The 23,704-nt window shown below is 40.9% G+C and overlaps 1 protein-coding gene and 2 pseudogenes across 1 annotated transcript; 1 reads left to right on the forward strand and 2 right to left on the reverse strand.

The window, feature by feature from the left end:
* Positions 1–4,137: 4,137 nt before the first annotated feature.
* On the reverse strand, positions 4,138–7,758 carry LOC149115601 (uncharacterized; annotated as a pseudogene).
* A 5,949-nt stretch (positions 7,759–13,707) lies between these two features.
* Positions 13,708–15,422, forward strand: LOC149115602 (uncharacterized; annotated as a pseudogene).
* A 115-nt stretch (positions 15,423–15,537) lies between these two features.
* On the reverse strand, positions 15,538–23,109 carry LOC110051118 (uncharacterized). The gene is made up of 5 exons (XM_020757095.2): positions 22,719–23,109; positions 22,228–22,290; positions 22,059–22,148; positions 17,323–17,427; positions 15,538–16,566 (listed from the first exon to the last, which is right to left on the reverse strand). The coding sequence occupies exons 1-5, from the start codon at positions 23,094–23,096 to the stop codon at positions 16,240–16,242; spliced, it is 963 nt and encodes a 320-aa protein (XP_020612754.2). The 5' UTR covers positions 23,097–23,109; the 3' UTR covers positions 15,538–16,239.
* Positions 23,110–23,704: the final 595 nt, after the last annotated feature.

The following is a 23,704-nucleotide window of genomic DNA, read 5'->3' on the forward strand; positions in this document are numbered from 1 at the left end:
ATCCGCTGAACAGCTGTTGAATAGGTGGTTGTAGAACGAAACGAAAAAATTCCCCTTTCCATTACTCGTGATAGCACAGTTAACGTACCAGTCCATTCCCCTCTTAGCATACCAATCGCACTGCTTTTCAGGAAATCGCCACTGTAAGAACTTCATTGCCCAATCCATCACTATAAACACGGAATCTTCTGTCAGGTTTTGTATGAAGTTTTGTTTTGCGATCTCTTGGTTTTCGCAGCGGAGAATATGGCATTTCCATTTGTTGATGAAGTTGACGGACTCTCCAAAGTCATACAGAAGATTATCATGTTGTTCTTTGGAGTACATCGAAGAGCAAAGTTCATTGATTTTCCCTCCACGGATTGAAGAACAGTCTTCAGTTCCTCGCAACTGTCACACTTTGATAAATGGTCGTGTAAGCCCTGGTGTTTGAAGTCTTCATCAACGGGATCACTAAGAGCGAACTTCCTGCAGTGATCTGCGAAACGGCTGTCTTCGTCGTGACAATGAACACCTTCCTTAGGCGGTTCCTACTTTTTCTACTTTTCCTCAAGTTGTTCAACAATTTGGGTGATTCTTTGGAAACCTTCGGCACTGTCAGCGGATGCACTGTCCAGTCCTTGCAAAGACTTACGCTGAAACGCTTCTCTCACTTTAATTTAGGGACGCGGTACATATTGTTGCACGACTTAGTGGTTGAAAACCACCATCTTCACAAAATGCCGCATGCTTATACCACTGACGACAAGCAAAAAAGTCATATGGGTACCCAGGTTAAAAATATTTGAATAACTCTATTAATTAATACCAGTTCTAATTTAAAGGAAAAAGTTATGAGAATAAAATAAAAGTTGTCTGTACATGCCTTCACCCTTTAGACTGAGAGTCCTAAAGTTTTTTTAGCATGCATAAACAATAGCCTCCATTTAGCGCGAAAATATGTCAGGGTATTTGTAACGCGGACATTATCTGTTCCGAGAAGCGAACAGTTTTCCGAAAGCGTAGCTCGAGGAAAACTGTGAACTTCGAGGAACAGATAATGTCCAAGAACAAATATCCGAACATATCTTCGCCCCAAATAGAGGCTATTGTGTTTATTATTCTTCAAATCTTTTTCGCAATGCGCCCAGTTTTGAAAAATGGGGAATATTCTTGGATATTCCCCAGTTTCAGCTGGGGAATATTTGCTCACGTGACGCGTTTAGACCAATTGTGCGCGAGCGAAAATATTTGATGAAATTCAAATATCTTATGACTATAAGCCCGCCACCCACCCCACCCCGCGCCGTATTGTTTTCACTCAGCGGCTGGTCAGCGGTCACGTTTATGAGGTAAACATGGTGATCACTTCCTGATTACCTTCCTTGTCGATCAGAAAATCAAAATACCAGCGAGATATTGCCTCAAAGATGAAGCAGTTATGTTATTTGATTCGTACTTCACATTCGAGTCGAAGCTTAGGTGGCACAGGTTATTTCTTACGGTGGAATCGACCAGTGGAATTCGAACACTAGTTGTAGTGTTTGAATTGTTGGAAGAAATGGTCGCATGGGGATGTAGGAATGGTAAGTTAAACGAACAATTTCAAATTTTGCCGCTGGAATTGGAAGTAAAGTTCATTTGAATGCTTTCGTATGTATTTCTGACGGTTTTAGATCTACCTGCTCGATTTATATCTGCTACGCTTCATGTTGACGAGTCCCTCAAAATGGTCGGCCAAACTTGGAGATTGCCGAAAATTAGGTAAGTTCACGGAGTTATAAAGTTTTAGTAAAGGTCGGGCCGCAAAGTTTTTTTCTGTAGTTACCTTTTCTATGGTACCTACTTCCTAGCTATGTTAGTTGGATCAGTTAAGAATGCCTCACTTTTTCAGAAATTTACTTTGAATTTGATCGGTTTTTGCGTGTGTGACTTAAGCGAACTGATAAGGTGTCACTAAAGTCTTCCTGTTTTCTTGATTGAAAGGTGATGTTCACGAAAGTCGCCTCGATGAATAAGATAGAGTTAATATACATGGCTGTGGTATTTGTTTTTTGCTGAGACCCGTAGTTTTGTAAATTGTCCTCCAAAGTTGTCTCAAATTGAAGTCTTGAAAAGTGTCACGACAGGCCTTCGCTTGATTGAAATTTAATTTCCGTAAAACTCTGAAAAATAAAGAGATCCGATCAAATGGATTGTGGTTTTAGTATAGGTACATGAATGTCTGACAACACACAAGAAATGAGCTAAGTCTGTCTCAAGCAAAATCGACCAGACCGCTCTTACAGAGACACTCTCTTAAGCTGGTAGCTGATTATGGAATATGCTCAGGTACGTTAATTTTTAGATGTCAAAAATGCGACAAACTAATACACGGCGAGCAAGTGATTACTTGAATGTAGGTCGGTCTTGTCGAATTACAGGTCTAACAGTTGTCAAACTGAAAGTTCAATACTCATACGAAATTCTCCGTTTGCTGTTATTAGCTGTCTATCAGTTGTTCCGTGTCAGTAATCCCGGTACTAGATATGCTCTGTGGCCGTTCGAACAATAACACTTCTTCGTAACTTCCATTCAATTTTTGCTTGCCGTTTAACGGACTTAAGGTTATTATAACGGATGTGAAAATGTCACCAACGGTATTAAATGCAAGTCGTTCGAACGGTAAGTTACCATAAAACAATTTTCAAGGAAGATTTAAACATCTAACACACAGTTTCGTCAGTTTAACAGAGGAGCGTTTCAGTGAACATCAAAACAGCATGGTACAAAATATCGTCTTGCCATAACTTAATTATGACATGATGTGGTCGCGGTCAACGGCCGTGAATACTCGATGAAAGGTTTTCACATGAGTGAACAGTTCATTGTGTCGACCTCAGTACGTTTTTTAAAACAGAAAAGTTTTCAAGCCCGCGCTAACTGGGAAACAATTAATAACCTAAATTAATAAACTTAGCTGAAAGAACGCATTGCAGGTATAATCTAATACTCAAGACATTCTATCACACTACATTACATGTCTTACATGCAACGTTTCGTCAAGGGGTTTCAAAGCTTTCATAGGATAGGAAACCTGTTTGGATTACCTTAAAAACAATAATAGACCCTTTGGTAACTCTTTTGAAACCTGGAAACCTAACGCTTTTAAAAGTTCTTTGGAAACCCTCTAGAAACCTGGTTTCAAGGGGTTTCAAAGAGTTTCAAACCCTTTGGAAACGCTTTGGAAACTCATTAGAAATCCCTTGGAAACCTTTTAGAAACCCGGTTTCAATAGTTTGAAACCCTCTGGAAATGCTTTGGAAACTCTTTAGAAACCCTTTGGAAACCCTTTGGAAACTCTTTAGAAACCCCTTGGAAACCCTTTAGAAACCCGGTTTCAGTAGTTTGAAACCCTTTGGAAACTCTTTAGAAACCCTTTGGAAACCCGATTTCGGGAGTTTCAAACCCTTTTGAAACCCGGTTTCACCCAAATTGCCATGTTTCATAAGACGTGTTTTTGTATGGAGGGTCACATTTGGTCTGTATCCTCTACCATTTATATACAGTTTATCGTAAATCAGTCTTGTTTCTTGCCCCTCCTTCTTTGCTTCTTTCATCAGTTTGACTAAACCCATATTTCAACGATCTCTCTCAGAAAATCCTGTGAAATGCCATAATTTGTTCCCGCCAGTGTATGAGCACTTGATAGTACGCGCTATTTGTCTGTGAAAGCTAAATTTGCCATTGGGCACGATTTGTTGTCCTCTCTGATCTTACCGAGGCGATGTGCCTGTTCAATTGGTATTTCATTGGTTTCTTCTTCTGCCATATCTAGGTTTTGTTCCAAGAAGGTATTTAGCAGAGTTTCTGTCATGGCACTGGATTCTTTTCGTACTTCGGGAATGCTGTAGAAAATAAGATTGTTCCCTCTGCTATGGCTTTCTAGCTTTATGGTGCATTCCTTCTCAACAGTAGCACCTTGTGTTAATTTATTCACATGTTCAGTGAGCTTTGATAGCGTCTTCTGTTGAGTGTCCGCTTGCTCAGTCAAAGTCGCTATGGACTTGTAAGCGAACTCCAGGCTTTCTCTCAAGTCAGAATTTTCTTTCTGCATTAGGCGCTGCTTTTCCTTGAGCTCTTCGATTTCCTTTATTCCAGCTAAAGCTAGGTCCAGGTTACTGTTTATTTCTGCGAGCGTTGCCGCTATGTTGCTGGGTGGATTCCATTCTTCTGAATTTGAAGGTTCATCATCTGTCTGAGAGCCTCTCGTCATTCTTCTTCTTATGTGAGTTTCTTGACTTGTTTCCGCGTCACTTCCCTCTTTATCTGGCATTGTGTCTAAATGTATAGAGCTGTCTTTCTCGCCATTTGATGTAGTAGTCACAGAGCTCAAAATTAATGTCCGCACACCTTGACAGCTCTTCCTAATCTCAAGCTTGTTGCTGCATATCACAAACTATGGCAATAACAACGATGTTAATTAAATAATCCAGCAAGAATTAGAGTAGATTTAAGACTCCATCAATAAACAGTTTATCAAGTTCAGGGCAACTGAAAAAGGCTATCTTACCAGCCTTCCTTGCTTCGACCACCTTCGTTGACTGGAGTTTGCTTCAATATACGATTTCTCTTGGCACATCGGCAGAGATCCTGTACTCGGTATTCTTTAGCCTATTTACCTCTGAGAAAATCGAATCTCTGTCCCCATATCTAAGGATTTGAGCAATAATCGCTCTAGGGCTTCCATCTCTGTGGGGTTTTCCAATCCCATGGACTTACTGAAATAAATTCTATGTCTGGTTTGACTCCACATTGCTGCTCCAGAAGATTGAAGGACTTGCAGTGAATTTTCGTCTTTATTTGTCTCTTCAATTCCGTAGAAATGCAGATTTTCTCACCTCTGGTAGACTTCAGCATACAATAATTTGTTTTCCAGCTCTTTGCATTTACTTTTATATTGTTCTTTAATTTTCTCACCAGCTGCTTTAGCTTCATTAACTTGAGTATTAAATTCCTGGAGGCCATCTTCCATCTCTCTAAAGGTGCCCCTCGTGGTCAATGGAGCATTTTCGAGCTTGTCAACTCTACCTTCCGATTTGTCGAATTTACTCTCCGGGTTTAACACTGCGGTTTTGATATTCACAAGCCTCTAATCCATGGTTTCAAGCCTCCCAAGAATGAGGTCAACTTTTGACTCTAAATTGCCTGGCATTTCAACGACCTCGAAGACCCCCAAGTTCACATCTGCTGAACGTTTGGGTGAGGAGTTTGGGCTTGATGAAATCTCTTTTGCTGTTTTCTCCGCTGGCAAATTACATACAAATTCGTACAAATTACAAGCCGAAAATCATAGCTCAGAAACGAAATGTCGGGGGGCAACAAAAATATGTCCACATACCTCGACCCAGACCTTATTTATCTTTATGAGTAACTAGTACTCTGTTGGAAGCAAATGAGTTTGACACTTCTGTGAAGTCAAGTGAAGGATGCAGCTCAAACCCCAGCATGGGTTTCTTGTCAGTTCTGGTAACAAACAGCAACACGCGGCCCAGTGTTACAGCACCTCTTCTGCCACCTAAAGTTACCTTATAGTATTTGAGTTAAACAGCTTGATCAGCAGTTTATGCAATAAATAACAGAGTAAAAACTCACTTTTGTAAGCCAAAAAAAGTTGTCAGCAAGCTCTAAAGTGGCTCTTAACCTGTAAAATAATCACAGTAATTATACTTGTCAGAACTGTATGCTTTAACTACATGTACACCTAACCTGTATATTATTCAGTTTAGGTATAAAACCCAACATAGCAATTGAATCACAAATATAGAGCTCTGGAACTCTCTGAAAATTGATGATCTGCCCACTAATGGTATTGCCATTCAAATGATGTACATATAAACAGCAGTGAATCCAACATGGTACAATTCATTATCAAAAAAATGAAATCTAGCAGTCTATCAAGAGAACAAGATATAAATTTTGACATATATGTCCATTTTATAGTCCTAAAATTATATTAAGAGGCAATTTTCTTTGCAATGCCAAACAATTTCTTTTGGGCATTTATTGCTAAAATAGAGGCTGGAGGTTCTTTACCCAACAAGAATTTTTTAACACTCATTTTGAAGCTCTTGTACTCAGCCAGGGTTGAGCACAGAACTGGTAGCTTTTATTTCATTCATTTAGTGCAGTTGATAAAATGTGATTTCAAAGTACAAAATGCAGAACTGAGACAACTTGCTGACTGCTTCTCTCAAGTACTTAGTGAATGCTGCTGCATACACCTTATTCTCAAACTGCCTTTTATTAGAACCAGTTTCACTGAAACGGCTTCAATAAGGTTGTATGCATTTTCATACTTATCACTCTGGCTTCACTTGGCCTAAACAGATGAAGAAATATTGGCATAGCCTCACACACCTAATAGAAAAGAGGAAGCAATGCACACAGGAGTTGAACAAGTGCACTTGTGGTTTTATTTTCACCTAGGTTTACATGCTGTCTTCTTACTGGTAATTTAAAGTCTCCTGGCTTAACCACCAACTGACCTGTCTAATCAGCAGTGACAATAACAACTTTTTTGAGGTTGCTTCATGCAAAGAATCCCCTTCATGAAAGGAGACCACACTGGAAGGTCTTGAAGCTCAGTCCGATCCACAGGCAGATGTCCCTGTGAAATAGCAGACTTATAGACTGCCAGAGTTCTCTATTCTAGGGACTGATTTGTCACTGTCTCTGTCAAGAAGGTCAACACATCTGTGACCAGTGCTGAGAAGGGGCACAGGCCTCTGGAAGAACACCAATTGAACCATGCCCACCAAGGACCCTGGTAATGCCTCTTGGTTGACTGGGACAACGACACTAGGAGGATGTTAGTCGCCTCTTCAGGGAAACCTGCTGCCTGGTAGGCTGACCTGATATCAGCCATAGAGTCAGATCGAGAGACCGCTGCAGAGGGTAAACTGCCTCTTGGTCAAAAGGCAGAGACAGTAGTGACTTTTCCTTGGGAAGTGGGTATAGTGTACCTGTCAGCATCAGTTGAATCTGAGTATACCATGGTTGACCTGGCCGGTCTGGGGCTACTAGTAGGCAGCAGCACCACTGGTGGGTGGATGAAACTCCTCCACTGGCTCCAGTCCAGTCTGGTATCCACTGCTGAAGCACTGGGGTCTGAAAGTAGCAAGACATAAAGAGGCAGCTGATGGTTCAAACATGAGGCGAATAGGTTTATCTCCAGAACATAGAAGTGTTGTCCTTCGGAAGCATCCACTCTGTATGCATTTTGAATTCCCTTAAAGCTGCACCTGGTTCCACATTCAGCACTCCCAGTAAGTGATGGCCTGTCACCCATGAATCTCTGGTCAGCAGGAAGGACCACAGTTTGAAGGCCAGTAGGGACAAAGATGGTGACTGAGTGCCTCCCTCATGTTCACATAAGCCACGGCAGTTGTGTCGTCCATCTCCAGAAGGATATGACATGGAGGATGGTGGCCCAGACTCGGGCGGTGGCTGCATTTCTACTCTCAGGAATGACTTCAAAACTAGAATGGCTGCCTTGAATTCCAAACAATTGATGTTTTGTCCTGCCTCCTCCACGCTCCAGCATCCCCCGGTTGACTTGTCATTGCAGGTTGCACCCCAGCCCAGTAAAAATGCATCAGTCCTGATGGCAAGGTTGAAGGGAGGAGGTGTGATGTCCTTACTGTTGCAAGTGTGCAGAGTCGATGACACCCACCATCTCAGGTCCTCCAGGGATGGTTGAGACAATGATATCTGAAGTCTTGGTCTCCTCTGAACCATTGGAAGAGAGCCTACTGGCACTACAGGGCTCTGCAAATAATGATGCTACCCACATTCCCATCTGTGTGGCATGGCTCATGTACCTCACAGTCCACCCAGGGATGTTGACTAAGACTCTAGCATTGCCTGGCATGCTCCCTGTATCCAATTAATCTGTTCCTCTGGCAGGGCAACTTACATGCAAGTTGTGTCTAGTACCACGCCCAGAAAGACTAAGCAACGAGTTGGTTCTGGAGAACATTTCTTGAGTTTCACTATGAAGCCCAGGCTGGACAAAAGTCTCCGCACATAATGAAAATCTCACTCAACCTGTCCTTCTGATGGTGAATCAGGACAAGATTGTCCAAGTACATGAATCTTCGTATCTTTTCTGAAAGCAGTTTGGTTACAATCAGATGGAGGATTCTGGTGAAGACTCTGAGAGCCAGGGAAAGGCCGAATGGGAGGCAATGGAACTCGTAAGTTTTTCCCTTGACCTAGAAACGAAGATGTTTCCTAGACTCTAGGTGTATTAGGACCACATAGTAGACATCCTTGAGGTCAAGTGTCATACAATCACCCTGCGGAGTAGAGAGCGAGTGGTATGGAGCCCCTCCATTTTGAACTTCCCCCTTAGAAGAAATCTGTTTAGTGCCTTAAGGTTGATCACAGGGCAGAACTCTCCTGTCCCTGGTCCTCTCTCCACCAGAAAGAGTATTGATATGAACTGTTGTGGGCAGGGATCCACCACTAAAATGCACCCTTGGATATTACAGACTGAATTGGCCCCTTCATTAACTCCATCAGCTGTCCTTCCAGGACGGCTGTCGAATGAGCCTGCCACTGATGCGGGGTCCAAGGAAAGGTATTTTGTACCCTGAAACAGCTTGAAGAATTCATTTATCCATTATGAGCAAGTTCCAATTTGTTAAGAAAGTTCCAAGTCTGTTTGGCATTTGATTGTCTGAAAGTGAAAGGGGGGAAGCAGCTGACAAATAGTCAGATGCTGTTGTTGCTAGCCAACTGGTTAGAATCTGATGCTCGTCTGGCACCTCCACTGTGTTTGCTGTACTTAGCACTGCAACTTCCAGGCTTGTAGGCCATTTCCTCTTCATGTCTGCTCTGGACTGCTGTTCCTGTTTAAACGAGGCAAAGTCACGAAAAGACTGGGAACTAGCCCATGGTTTGGGGCTCTGGTGAAGTAACAAGACCTCCCAAAGAAGAGAACTTGGCAAAAATTTAGCAAAAATTTGAGCAACAGGGGCTCAACAACAAAAACAAATAAATGAGCAACAAGAACTCAACAGTAAAACATGAAGAACAAGCTTGAAGTAATTTAAATTAGTTAATTTATTCTGCTTTAAATGTTGTTTTTTTAATTATTTTTTTTTATTTGGTTTGTTGTTATGATTTATTTTATTTTTATTAATAAATATAGTGAGGAACAGGCCCTATGATAACTAAATCGAAGAACAGCCGAACCGGGCCTCAAAATCATAAATAAATCAAGAAACAGGGCCTCATAAAAATAACAAATCAAGGAAAACCAGCAAGGAAAGAAAAGGTTTACGATGAAGGTGGACAACCCAGTATGTGTAAGGCCTGCAAGATGGTGCCTGGATAGCTGCGATACAACAAGTGCTGCCCAGATGAATTCAGATGAACTCCATCTGATAAATAGAGGTCCTACTTGGCTCGGAAAAACCGCGATGCTGCCAACAGAAAACATTTGGAATGGGGTCCAAAAGTCCATGAAGATACTAGTTGAGCATCAGTGCTGCGGCATTAAAAAACGGCTCGCAAACATGAGGTATCACCTCACCCACCAGTAACTCAAATGGAGTAGGAGTCCAGGTGCAACCGAACCAATTCTTCAATCTCCGATCCAACAACCTCGGGCATATGCTGCCCGTTTTAGGAACCTTTTGTGTACTTTTTTCTCTTAGTCATTGGTACTAAAGTACTAACCTGTATGCCCAGTAAACTACCTTTACCAATAGCGTGTATTACTCGTATAGACTCCTAGCGTACCAGGCGACCCAAAACCCCAAAGATAAGTGCCTATTAATCGCCAAAATCAATCACCTTAATATGCTTCAATAGCATGGATACTGTTAGTACTAGCGTACTACTAAATCCACAGGCGAAGATTGTGCACGTATAAATGTGATTACATACTAAGCGTACGAATAACCGATGAACATATAGCCACAAAAATCGGAATAGTACCAGTACTAGCGTACTAAGTGCCACTATAACCGAAGATTCTGCACGTACTATAACACCAGCGTACTAAGGGCCGCCATAACCGAAGATTCTGCACGTACTATAATAACAGCGTACTGAGGGCCGCCATAACCGGAAATAAAACTAAGAAAATAGTACCAGTACTAGAGTACTAAGCACCGCCATAACCGAAGATTCTGCATGTACTAACGTGATTACGTACTAAGCGTACGAACAACCGATGAACATATAGCGCTCAAAATCGGAATAGTACCAGTACTAGAGTACTAAGCGCCGCCATAACCAAAGATTCTGCACGTACTAATGTGACTATGTACTATGCGTACGAGCAACCGATGAAGATATAGCCCCAAAAATCAGAATAGTACCAGTACTAAAGTACTAAGGGCCGCCATGACCGAAGATTCTGCACGTACTAACACGATTACGTACTAAGCTCATTCAGTCCCTAGGAACTTTAATACATCAGCACTAAGTACAGACGTGCGCGACCTATCTCATTCAGTCCCTTGGAACTTTAGTACGTTAGCACTAAGTACAGACATGCGACCTATCTCATTCAGTCCCTCGGAACTTAAGTACGTTAGTATTAAGTGCAGACGTGCGCGACCTGTGCAGACGTCACATTAATACTAAGTGCAGATGTGAGTGACCTCATTCAGTCTTTCGGCACTTTACTATGCTAGTACGTAGTACGCGGGACGTGTATGAGCTATCTTATTGACTCCCTCGGCACTTTAGTGCGCTAGAACGAAGTATGGACACGTACGTGTGATTCTTGTACATGTCGTTGATATGTTAGAATCAAAGCACCTGCCAAGGTAACTTTGTGCTCTTGCACTATAAGAATATGTTGATGTTAACAGTCAGGAAAGAGTGAAGCAAATGCATAGATAAGGGACAGAAGCATATCACCTATTATAGGTGATATGCTTCTGTAAGGGACCAATGATACAAAAAATGTAAGAAAATTGATGTCAACTTTGTAACTCCAATTCAATTGTCTTGAATGTTTAACAAGCTACCATTGTTTTTTACAAGTACTAAAATCATCCGTACTAAGAAAAAAATTTGGAAAACGGCGTCGTATTTCAGGCACGGTATGACCTTGGGCCCTAGATCAGAAAGGTCTTTGGTACCTATTTCCAAAATTACAGCACTTGGAGAAAGAGAAGAAGTAACGCTAAGGTCATGCTGGGTTAGTTTTCTCCTAGTACGACCGCTGACACCGTGCAAATGAACAATTATGGCCAATGTCGCACATGCTCTCAACTCGTTTCAGATCTTCCCTTCCACATACAAATTTATTTCATCCAATTGTAGATCGAAACACGGTAACTGAAAATAACAAAATTACAAACATGGGAGAGAACATGAAATAACTAACAACAACCGAACATGAAGAATGCAGAAAGGCGGCAAATCGAAATAAACGAAGAAACTTACAAGACAAATGTGATAAACCAAAGACAAACCGAAAAGCTGTAACAAAGCCAGCGACGCTCACAGAACCCAATGACGCTACTAACTGAAATAAATTACATGCGAACCGAACTTATAGAGTATGCAAATTAACATAACATATACAAAAGGGCACAAAACAAAGGAAACTAATTACGCAAAACTTAACACCAAACGTGAAGCTAAAAGCACGAAGAAATGTCACAAATTCTGGCACCTACAATGGCACTTTCAAGAGCTTAAAAGCCTTGTTCACCTGAAGATTAAAATGTGTTTGAAGGTCCTCCCAAAGTCTCCTAATAAACAAATGACCAAACAAAAGAACAGTGGGAGGGGAGCAAGCCATCTAAATGCACAATAAAGCCAAAGACATGCCCACACAAAGCTCAGACCACAACAATATAGCAGCAATCAATAGCAAAGAATAACAAATCAATATCCAAGACTACAAAACAAAACTTCGCACCAGGAGCAAAATTAGGCGCTAAAAACTCAATTCAAAAGGCACCACAGCCCGATCCAAGAGGGTATTACAAGGAAAGAATAATGCCTTACCTTGAAGTATGAAAACAGGTCTTACACTGCAGACTAAAAGGGAAACAATAACAAGCAGATGGCTTGATAGGTCATGTGATCTATGCAAAACCCTTACCAGGGGGGTCGACTGCATTGTACAAATTTAACGTGCTTATCAAGCCTGTCTTTGAATATTGCTGTTTGGTTTGGGGTAACGCCCCTAACAATCAACTGCTGAGAATACTTGAGTGCAGAAACGCTGTAGTAGGTTAATATTAGACGCTAGTTTCCATGATAACTCGGTTCAACTGTTCAAGAAACTACAGTGAATGCCAATTGATGATCATACGCATGAAGAAATTGTGCATGATGTTTAGAATTGTGAATGGGGAGTGTCCGCATTATTTTACAAGTTAGAACCTATGTTAAAAACACTCATTCTTATAATACTCGAACTTCTTTTCATGATCATCTGGCGGTGCCGAAATGTCGCTCCAACACAGGCCTACCAACATTTCATGCAAGTGCCACTTACCTGTGGAACTGTCTAGACGACAAATTTAAAACTATCACACATGAAAGAAATTTTAAGAAACTTTTAGTGAACAACTTTTTACAAAGTAATTCACACTGTGAACATTTTACCATCTCTAGAACGTTTTGAAAATGTCTTGTAATATATTCGAATACATTTTATGTGCATGCTGTATTATATTTGAACTTCTTCATTATTTTAACATTTTTTTTACTAAATATTTTTTTTCATATAGCCCACAATGTAAACTACTGGGTTACCAGTAATTGTGTCAGCTATTTAAGTGTTTTATTTATTTATTTATTTATTTATTTATTCACAAATGTCTCCCAACCGCTCTCAGACCCTCTCTGAATAATACAGTACACAGAAGATTCTGTAATGAAGCGTACATTTGATTTAAAATATTAATTCACAAATTAAGAGTAAAAGTATGTAGCAAAAGCGAGAATTTTTTTCCTAGAACATTGACCACCCACAGCCTGTAGGTTCAGGCAATTTTCCTTTCCTGGGGGAAGCCCCCTTGCAACTTATTCAACTTATTCAGGGAGTGGGGGTCTTAATAAAACTGGTCCTCTAACCACTTACCTGTTCAGTACTTTGATTCTCTAACTGTCTAAATCTTTCTGGAGTGGTCTGATGTAAGCCAGTGCTTGGAAAAGTCCAGGAGCGTATCGAGCATTCCCAACTAGTCTAAAGTCTACTGGTAGCTCTAGTCCTTTTCCTTGCCCTTTGTTTATTCTACTTCCAATGCATTCTGCTTCAATTTTGCCACACTGATAGAAATTTGAAGAAGAGTTTAGAAAGCTCAATAGGGACATGACCAACAATCCTGTCGTCCTCATTTTTTACCACAACTGCATACTTGCTGTGGCGATTATTGGGCTCCATTTTGCATATAAGAATCTCTCCAATGTAGACTGTGGCGTCCTTGAAATAAGCATGATAACCCCTTGTGCTTGCCTCTAAATATAGTTCATATTCATTCGTCATTATTCTAATGTGTGTGGGTTTATCCTTAAAAATCTGTCAAGGTTTTTCACGAATTCCAAGATGGTTCCTCACTCGCACAACCTGGCAGTGCTCGAAGTGGTTCCCGGGTAATATAACAAAGGAAACCGCTGGCCAATGCAGAGGCGCACAAAGTGTTCTTCCTCGTGTGTTGAACTTCACTGTTTGGAATTTTTATGAGCTGAATATATTAAGCTAAAACAAAGATGAATCGGACTTTATTCGATTGTGGCGTTCGAAAAAAAGTAGAATTGAAGAATGGTTGTATGCTTGACATCACGCCAACGATGGAAAAGACAGCTGAGATATCTAAAAGCGCTGAAGTAAAATGCAACGTCTGTGGTAAATCATTCAGAGGTCAACAATACCTTGACAGCCACATGAAATTCAAACACCCGATGACCGAGAACTCACACGAGGGTTCAAAGCAAGAGAATATGTTCGCCAATCGAAAGGAAGCAGATGCCCATTGCTCATTGCCTGAGGCTAGCCAGTCAGGAAGTAATGATCCCATTGTTCTAGACAGTAACGAAGTCGAAAGTCTTGGAAACAAGAGAAGGGGAAGTAAGAAGCGAAAATCGTACACAGTTGAATTCAAAAAGAAAACCCTGGATCTTTTTGATTCTTTGAAATCATCAAAACATAGATACAACATCGTCTCAAAAGAGAAAGGAGTTCATTGATCTTTGATTCAAAAGTGGAACAAAAACAGAAACCAAATTCTGAAGGAACTAGAACTAAATAAAAAGGGAAAAATTCTGGGAATATAAGAGATGCAAGGCAGAGAAGAAAAATTGTGGCTGGGCGATCGAAGCAGAGTGAGAGGTATCCACTTGCAGCTAATCTATTGATTGCTGAATTCAAAGTTCGTAGAGCAGCTGGATGCAAGATTACAAAACTGTGGTTCAGGAAAAAGATGAAGGCAAAAATTGAGATGACTTATGGGAAAAAGGAGGCTGAAAGTTTCAAAGGAAGCTCTAACTGGTTCCAAAGGTTTAAAAAAAGGCACGATATAGTACTGAGAAGAAGAACAAACAAGAAGAAAAACTCTGCTGATGATGGTAGGTTAACCATCCAGAAGTTCCATCAAAATTTGAGGAAATCCCTGAAAACACAGAGGAGGCGGAACAGATCAACTATGACTGACCCCAAATATGGCAGGTGGACTCCTGAAAACAGGTACAATGTGGACCAGGTTCCTCTTCCATTCGTGGTGGACCAAGGGACTACCTATGACTCACGTGGCAATAAACAAGTCTGGGTTGCACAACCATCATCAGGTCTGGATAAAAGGCAAGCCACTTTGCAACTTTGCGTAAGAGGTGAAGGAGAACAGAATGTAAAGCCTTCCCTTGTGTTTAGAGGGAAAGGGAATGTTAGTTCTCAAGAGAAAGAACAATATGATAAAAGAGTTGATGTGTATTTCCAGCAAAATGCCTGGATGGATGAGGTGACAAATATGCAATGGTGCAAGAAAACACTCATTCCTGGGGTTGGAAAAACTGACCAGGAAAAGGTGTTATTTGCAGACAACGTGTCCTTCCAACAAACCAAAGAGTTCCACGAGACATGTAGGAATGAAATCAGTACTTCTGTGTACATGCTACCAGAAAACCATACTGATAAAATTCAGCCAATTGATGCAGGATGTGGAAGGATGATGAAAGTGAAAATTGCTGCTGCAATGGACAGGTGGTTGGAGATAGATGACAATCTTGAAAAATGGCATGATAGACTTTCTGCAAAGGACAGGCGAATACTTATGACTCAATGGACTGGGGAAGCCTGGAGTGAACTAAAAGAAAGCAAAGACTTTCTAAGACGGCTTTTTAAAAAGACCGGCTGCCTAATGACAACTGATGGCTCAGGAGACGAGAAAATCTCTCCCCAGGGCTTGGACAAATACAGTTTTTAAGATGCACAGCTGGCTTTTGGGTTACAGATCTACAAACAATAACAAGAGTACAAACCCTTAATGTTATTGTTTTGCTGATGTACATGTCAACACAGTAGTAAATCAGACTTTCAGATTTGCAGATGTACAGTGGACCTCTACTTTAGGCATTTCAAGGGTGGGGCAGCATATGGATCTGCCACAGAACTATACATACACCCTTCTTGTTACTGTTTTGTTACATTACTGATTACAGTAGACCTATTTGAACATTAGGTTTTTAATTATTGTTCCATCAATTTATGTAATTGTCCAAAAACATGATTAAAATTTCTAGCAACATTTTTTATGCTGTACAGCACTGAATTAAAAAAAATTTAAGAACATTTAAGAACATCCTGAGGCTGATTTTTCACTAAGCATCCGATAAATAAGAACACAATCAGTCTGACCTCTGAAATTGTGTGTTCTTATATGCGGGTGTTTACTGTACGGTTTGTACCATATCAGGCACCTTGATGGATTCACTGGTTGACATTTTAAGCTTTCTTTTACCGTATGCAACATCTTGAAGATAGTGTGGGTTACAAATAAAATCCAAGAAATGGTCAACTTTTCCCCCATCCAGTCTTCAGAGACTCCTTCACCCACAACTGCACAATGCTTTCTTGCCTGATCAATCCTCCATGTCGTCAGACCTGGTACCATAGCTTTTAACTTCTATTTACTGTAGTGTTGCACGAAGATGAATAAGATCGTCATTTTTGTGTACCATGACGTCGCTCCTTTGTGCAATGAAACTAGGGTCACAAAAATCTTATTTTCTTGGCTTGGCTCTTTAGTTGTGGAAGGCGTAACTCAGATGATTGTCCGGGGCAATACACTCCAGAGCTGTTTCTACTACCTCCTTTGATTTTCGCTTGATGTAAGAACTCGTGCTTTTTGCGACTTCTGAGATTGGTTGGTTTAGTTGAAAGCATACTAGACTGATTCTTCCATCACTCAAACTGCCAAAACATCTGTTAAGGGCTTGTAGTCCGTGATAAGCTTGGGGCGTTGGAAAATATTCCTCATCATCAAGATGTAATGACCGTACTAAGGTAAGTAATGGAGTCATGATGTCATCATACTGGCTCTTGGGTTTAGAGTATTCACCAGGTTGAACCTTTTAAAAAAGACAGTAAAATACATCAGTGAGTAAATTTAATTTGGGAGGGACAGTGGATGTCATCTCAAAATAATTTGCATTTTCAAGTACATATGCCACTGAAGCCCAAACTGACTCAAGTTAAGAATTAGAAGAGGCCAAAACACCCATAGAATTGTCTATATTTTTGCTAGCTACGAAGAAAAATGATTTGTTGACATGTCATTTTGGCAGTTTTGCTAACCGCTTATGTTACAGGGGCAGTTACTGTATTTGAGAAATGTCGCTGAGAGAAACAATTGGGCTGGTTATCAAATCAAAATTTTGGCGAGTGGTAAACAAACAGCCACTGAAAGTTTCAGCATGAGAGAGTAAATCCACTTTTAAAAGAACCCTGGAGGGGCATGGCATCTACTCCAGCTTCCCACTTTGTTCATCCATGGGTATGTTAAGTCTGTCTGCCTCTGCATCCACTCAGATGCATTGTATCAGCTTTGAAGCTGATGTGTGAGGCTGGCAAGTTTCACACGTAAGTGCCTTTTTTTGGCGGAGTGACAAAGCCGCAGGGAAAACTAATTACCGTTCTTCTCGCAGCAGAGGCTCCGCCATTAAAACAAAGCACTCATCCCACCAGCTACGAAGGCTAATTTTGGAACCCAACTCTGACTTAGCTTCACCTGATTTTGTATTAGTATTATACTTACTAGTATCTAAGTCAGCCCGGCAATTATTATCTAAAGGATAAGGCAGTGTGGGTAAGATGAGCTTTAATACCTGGGTTCTTTGTGGCCTTAACAAGGTTGATGAAAGTTCGTCTTCACTGAAGCTTTCTTTATAATTATCTTGTGTTTCTACTTCTCTGGTGGCCATCCCTGGATCCTTTGGAGAAGTAAAAAAAAGTTAGCTATGATTTTGACAAGGTTTGGTTTGTTATTCTGGGAATCAGACTGGGTCTTTCATTGATGGCTAACCGCTATACATATTCAATAGTCCCTGCATGTTCCTCTTGAAATGTATCAAGGATTTAGTTTCAACTCTTGGTCTTGGTTGTTGTTTTTGTTTGTGGCACCGTAAGGGAACAAACAGTTCACAACAAGTTTATTTTCGACTTACAGTCCAACAAGACCAAGCTGGGAATGTTGAGGAAAATGCTTGGAAGCATTTGGTTCAGAATGTCATAATTTGTGAAAAGAAGGGAAATTTTTTCCTCACCTAGAATATTGTTCTTTGTTTCAAATCAGAAACAAAGTTAACCCAGATTTGCGAAGGCATGTTGAAGAAGTATTGAAAGGGTTGTCAGGAGGAAACCATCTGAGAGTAAACCAATGGTTGGGAATAACACCCTTTCAGTGCAAGGACACAAAACTGTCACTTCACGTTTTGTGTGACGCCTCCTCTAGAGCCTATGCTGCGGCAGCCTACATTCGTGTTGCAGATACAAATGGGGACGTAACAGTGAATCTTGTTGCTTTGAAATGTCGACTTGCCCCACCGAATGGAGACACAATACCTCGCCTTGAACTTCTTGGTACCTTACTAGGAGCTCGACTCTGAATTCACTGAGATTGGAGTACAGTGGTGTCTTTAAGATTGATGATGAATTCCTTTGGACAGATTCCAGTGTTGCTCTCTCGTGGATAAGTCAGGGACTGCGTGTGGGTGGAGTGTTTGTCGCTAACCGTGTGGAAGAGATTACTGCTGTTGGTGGAGTGTGGTTGTGGGTTCCAACAGATGAAAACCCTGTGGACTTACCTACTCGGAGTATGACGGTAGCTCAGTTGTCTGACTCCAAGATTTGGTGGAGTGGCCCGGAATGGTTGAAACGACCTGAGGCAGAATGGCCGAAGCATCCAAAGAATGACACAGATGCTGCATTGTTGATGATGGCCGTAGCTGATAATCAAGAACCAAAATATGTGGAGGAAATTGTGACCCACCATGAACGAGCAAGTACCTTCGCACTTTGAGAAGTGTAGCTTGGATGCTACATTGGCACAAGTCTCCTAAAAACACCCAAAATATGCTGACCTTAGAAGAGTTGCAATATGCCAAAGTGGTCATCCTGAAACAAGTGCAAAGGAAGTTTTTCTGGAGGGAATTAGAGTCAATGGAAAATAGCCAACCAGTTTACCGCCAGTCTAGTCTGCGGTCCTTACACCCGTTCTTGGAAGGAGGATTATCAGGATGGGGGGTCGGTTGCAACAAGTGGAAGCGACCTTTGAGGAACTCCATCCAGTGCTCGTTTAAAAGTGTGGTATTGTCAACCAATTGGTGCTTCATATTCACGAACAAATGCAACACGCCAATACTGCAACAGTTATTTCAGAACTGAGACACCAAGGGAGTTGGATCCTGTGCTTTAAGAAATCAGTCTCATCAGTGATACGGAAGTGCAGGAAATGTAGCCGGTTCTTGGCGGCTCCTGCATCTGAACAGACACCTCCTTTCCCTAGGTGTCGTGTAACTTGCAAGCGTCCCTTTGAAACAACTGGCATGGATCTAGGAGGACTGTTATACCTGAAGAATAACAGCAAGGTCTGGTTCGTAGTATTTACCTGCATGTCAGTTAGAGCCATTCATTTGGAACTTGTGACGTCACTGTCTGTAGAAGCGTTGACTCAGGCACTGCAGAGATTTATGAACAGAAGAAGTGTCCCACAGTTGTGCATAAGTGATCAAGGATCAAACTTCGTGGCAGCAGCTAAGTGGGTTAAAGAGAAGAATCTTGACATGAAGTGGCAATTTGTGGTGGAACGCGGACCTTTGTGGGGAGGAGCCTGGGAGAGGTTAGTGGACATTGTTAAAGGCCTGCTACGTCGCTCATTGGGCCATGATGTGCTTTCCTGAGAGGAATTAGTAACCACTCTAACCAAGGTGGAGAAAGTCATCAACCACCGGCCTATCACTTACTTGTGGGAGTTGAGCAATCCTGATGGTGGTGTTCCTATCCCTTTGTGTCCTGAAAAGTTCCTGTTGCCACCATGAGGAGACATCAAGGAAGAAGAAAGAGAACTAAACATCTCTGATGAATTTCAACGGAGAAAAAAGTGGCTGTCCTCCATGAATAAAATATGGAAGAAAGAATACTTGCATCAAGTGCTGGGTTCACGAGGGGAAGTTTGGAAGACTCTTCCAAATCCTTTAAAAGAAGGAGAAGTTGTCCTTGTAGCTGATGACGGAGAAAAACGTCTAAATTGGAAGATGGGGGTTGTCCAGCAGCTCATTCTTGGCAGAGATGGAAGATGCCGTGCTGCGATTGTCCAGGTGAAGTCAGGACTGCTAACCCAACCAATTCACAAACTGTACAAATTGGAGCTCTGAATCTGACAATCTCCCGCCCATTACAAGCTCACCAGAGAGTACTGAACAAGATGGTGGGATGTTAGACAGCGAGGCCGAGACAATGGAGGATGAAGATGAAGAAGCTGAATCTGAAGTTACCCTTCCACAGAGGACTTGGAGAGGAAGAGAGATTGTTTGTCCAAGTTGCTATAGGGACTGACTAAGTCGCTATAAGGACTGACTAAGTCACTTTAAGGACTGACTAAGTTGCTTTGAGGACTGATTAAGTCGCAACAGGCTACCGCAAGTTGCAAGGTGAAGGATGTTGAAAGCTGAACTTTCTAGACTAGCCGTTTTGTACTAGAGATCGGACGTGACATTGCGTGACAAGCAGAACATTCTAGATAAGTCGTTTTGTATTGTTTTGTAACCCGGATGTGACGTTGTACGAATTGTTGTACCCCCTATATGGCATTGTAGAAACATGTGCTCGAAGAATAAATCTGGAGTTCAAACAGTCATTTTATGTCAAATTTTAAATTCGAGTCCGAGCAAGTGGAACAAGTGGACTTCATTTTATAGAAGTAGAAGTCTAATTGTGTCAAGTCTATCTAGAGGCATTCATGCAGGATGTAAACGTTAACTTTGAATGGGTACTCTGGAAGTGCAAACGTTCATGCCTCGTCCACACTAAGCCAGAGAAATTTGAAAAGGGTGTTAATCACTCTGAAAACACATCAAATGTTTTTCGTCCACACCTTGGAGAAATTTGAAAACGCAACAGTCACCAGTCATTTTAGATTTGTGTTTGAGGAAATCGTGACGTCATCGTTTTGGAAAAGTTCCATTTTGAAAATGTTTTCCATCCACATTAAAACACAAAGCCGGCGTTTTCAAATTCCTCAGGTTTGAACAGTGTTTTCGTTTGAAGAGCACCTGTTTTCATGGGGCTTTATTGTGGACAATATCTAACCGTTGAAATAAAGCTGCATTTTCAAATTTCTCTGGTGTAGTGTGGATGAGGCCTCAGTATAGTTGTTTGTCAAGTATTACAAATCAAACCTGAAAGTCAAAATTGCTAAAATTAAGCACTGGTCAGTAAACATGTACTGAGTATCAGATAAGATCAAAATCTCCGGTGATATCACAAATTGTTCTTGCAGACAGACTGGTTGGTGGTTTCCACTGGAATGCTAACAGCCTCGTACCAGGACTCTTCATTCCCCATGACCAGCGTTCGGGAAACGAGTGACCCTGGAGAGATCGGATTTGAAGTCCGAAAATATCGGACTTCCAGTTGAATTGTGCCTAGCTCATAAACACATGGCTCAATCAAGTCGCTTGTGTTTGTCTTTAGCATGGGAGGGCACCTGTTTTTTTCTGCTCTTGTTTCATGCGCAAAAAAAACCAAGAGCCAAAAAAAACTGGATGCTCTCACAGGCTAGTTTTTCTTCCAATCATTTTTATTGTTTTTAAAGCCAGTGAAACTAAAGGCTGCAATGGAACTAGATATTCTTTGCTGGGGATACTCTAGGGAACTTGTTCATTTTATATTCTCCACCATTGGCACACCTACATTGGTTACATGAGCTGGAAGTCTCTGTTTCCCTCAACAAAGGAAAATGACCCTCGTTTCTTCGTCGCCTTGTTACAACTTAAAATGAAAATATTGCTAAACTTTGCATTTCACAGAATCTTTACATATCATCGGAAACTTCCATGGAAAAGTCATGAATGTGTCCTTGTACATACTTATAAACAGAACCTGAAAATGCCGTTTTGCAACAGAACTTAAAACTCGTTTCTGTTTACCTCATTTGATAAAGAGAGAATGATTAATGCTCTCATTAAGACAGTATTGCCTTGATTTTTTCAATATTTCCAATGTCCACTTTTCACCCACATTTACTGCCAACTATTTCTTGGTGAACCAGAAACAAAAATGAAAAATGTTTAAAACACATGATGTCGTCAACCCTTGTCAAATGTAAAAGCATGATAGTTTCAATTGTAATGCCTTCTTATCCAAATGTTAGTTATGTTACTATGTTTCTTTGGTACCTTAGTAGTGAACACTGAACTACTGCTCGTACTCTAAACATGAAAATCAACCACAATATTCCCTAAACCAGATAATATTAAACATAACCCAAAAAATATTTTAATTCATTAGTTCAATTCACAAGTTTGCTCACAGAGCACTCTGATTAGGAATAACGATTACTCACTTCTGCTTGAACAAGTTCTGCTGCTTCTGCTTCTTCTGCCTCAGGCTGTGTTGAAGAAGGACCAGGTTGGGAGAGTTGGGAAGAACTTGACTGCAAAATAATATTCAATCTTTTTTAACTCCAATTGTAGGCAAGAAATATTTTAGAAATTCAACTTTGATAAACTCACCTCATCCATCTCCATAGGCTTGTCGCCTTCTTGCGAATTCAAAGAGAGAAGTTCATTTATAATCTAACAGATAAAAGAATGATAAAAAAGAAGTGTGAAATTTTCACACCTTGCAAATCACAGCCTCAAAGAAAACAGCACAAATACACCAAATACAGGCTGCAAGAAAAACAAAAACAAAAACAAAACAATTTTATAGCCATTACGAGTTTCCTTTAAGGAACTGATAGAACTAAAACTGAACTACAGCATGTGCTGCACGCGGAGGACCACATAAAACATGAACCACTACATATGGCATACAGGATTTCAAAGCGTCACGTTTTAGTTTTGAAGTAGAGAAAAAAATGTAAACCAAGGAAATTAAAAATGATAGTTTACTTAGCCAATAATAAGTCTTATAAAGTACCAAAAGATCACGCTTGAAAATAGGATGCTTGGAATGTATGCACAGGTCAATGCCCATGAAATAACATATGGAAAACACTCACCATTAGACAGTCACAGCTTGAAGTAGATGGCTCTTTATCCTTCTTCCTCTGTATTGTCAGAGCCGAAGATGGCTGGAGGTGTTTCATCGCACCTCCGACATGAATTGTTCTAGCAAAACAATCCTCCGTGAAGTGTTGCGAGCAAACGACAAAACGGCCTGGGGGATTGAAGTTTGCCCAGTGAGTGGAGATGAATCTCTTCCACTGAGCTCTTAAACTTGGGTTAACAGGGGAATTGTGTAGTGAAATTCCCACTTTAGTGTTGGAAGGATTGCTGCAACCCTGCACTACGCAATGACTAGACAGTATAATCTTTACAGATAGAGTTGGGAGGATATGATAGCTGAATAGGAGAGGAAGAAAACTCAATTGTTTCATCAGCAATAGTATGCAAGATATGAGGATCTGAGGTCAATTGCATCCATTTCTCATAAAATAATGATACCTGACCAGCTCTAAAGGACTTAGATATGGTATCAGATGATCCTTGATGTAACTAGGAAAATTAATTACCTGAGTTTTTAAAACTTCTAAGTTCTTGGTGAACTTTTTCTTGAATGAGGCTGAGCCCTGAGTTGCTGATGATTTGGAAGGATTGAAAGTCCTCCCTCTGTTCACTAAAAAATGCTTCTGCTGATATTTGTTGTTGTCTTGTTTACAATGGCCAGTGCTCCGTTTGTAGTGTCTGACATCACAACTGTTGTTGGTCATGATCTTATTACTGGTTTTCAATTCTTGAATTGTTTTAGCTAAATCATTCCCAAAGAGGAGTTTCCCTGCTTTTCTGCTTCTGTCACATGCTAGAAGGAAATCCTGATCAAGAAGGGTTTTAAGGCATCTTTTCTTTTGTAAGATAGTTCTGTACAAACATGACCTACCAAAGCCACAGAATCCAACAAGGGGTTTATCAATGCTTTGTAGCTGGGGATGGTTTTGTTTTCTCTGTGCTCGAGAAGCTTATTAGTTGTACAAATAATAGCACTAGA

The sequence above is a fragment of the Orbicella faveolata genome, unplaced genomic scaffold, assembly GCF_042242905.1.
Source record: "Orbicella faveolata isolate gen_17 unplaced genomic scaffold, um_ofav_v1 contig_13, whole genome shotgun sequence".
NCBI classification, from domain to species: domain Eukaryota; kingdom Metazoa; phylum Cnidaria; class Anthozoa; order Scleractinia; family Merulinidae; genus Orbicella; species Orbicella faveolata.

Excerpts from the sequence above, each read along its gene's own strand:
- LOC110051118 (XM_020757095.2), bottom strand. The coding sequence starts at position 23,096 with ATGAAACAATTGAGTTTTCTTCCTCTCCTATTCAGCTATCATATCCTC. Across the intron at positions 22,291-22,718 it reads CAAGCTGTGACTGTCTAATG|ATTATAAATGAACTTCTCTC; the intron begins GTGAGTGTTTTC and ends TTTATCTGTTAG. Across the intron at positions 17,428-22,058 it reads CAGAACTTGTTCAAGCAGAA|GATCCAGGGATGGCCACCAG; the intron begins GTGAGTAATCGT and ends ACTTCTCCAAAG.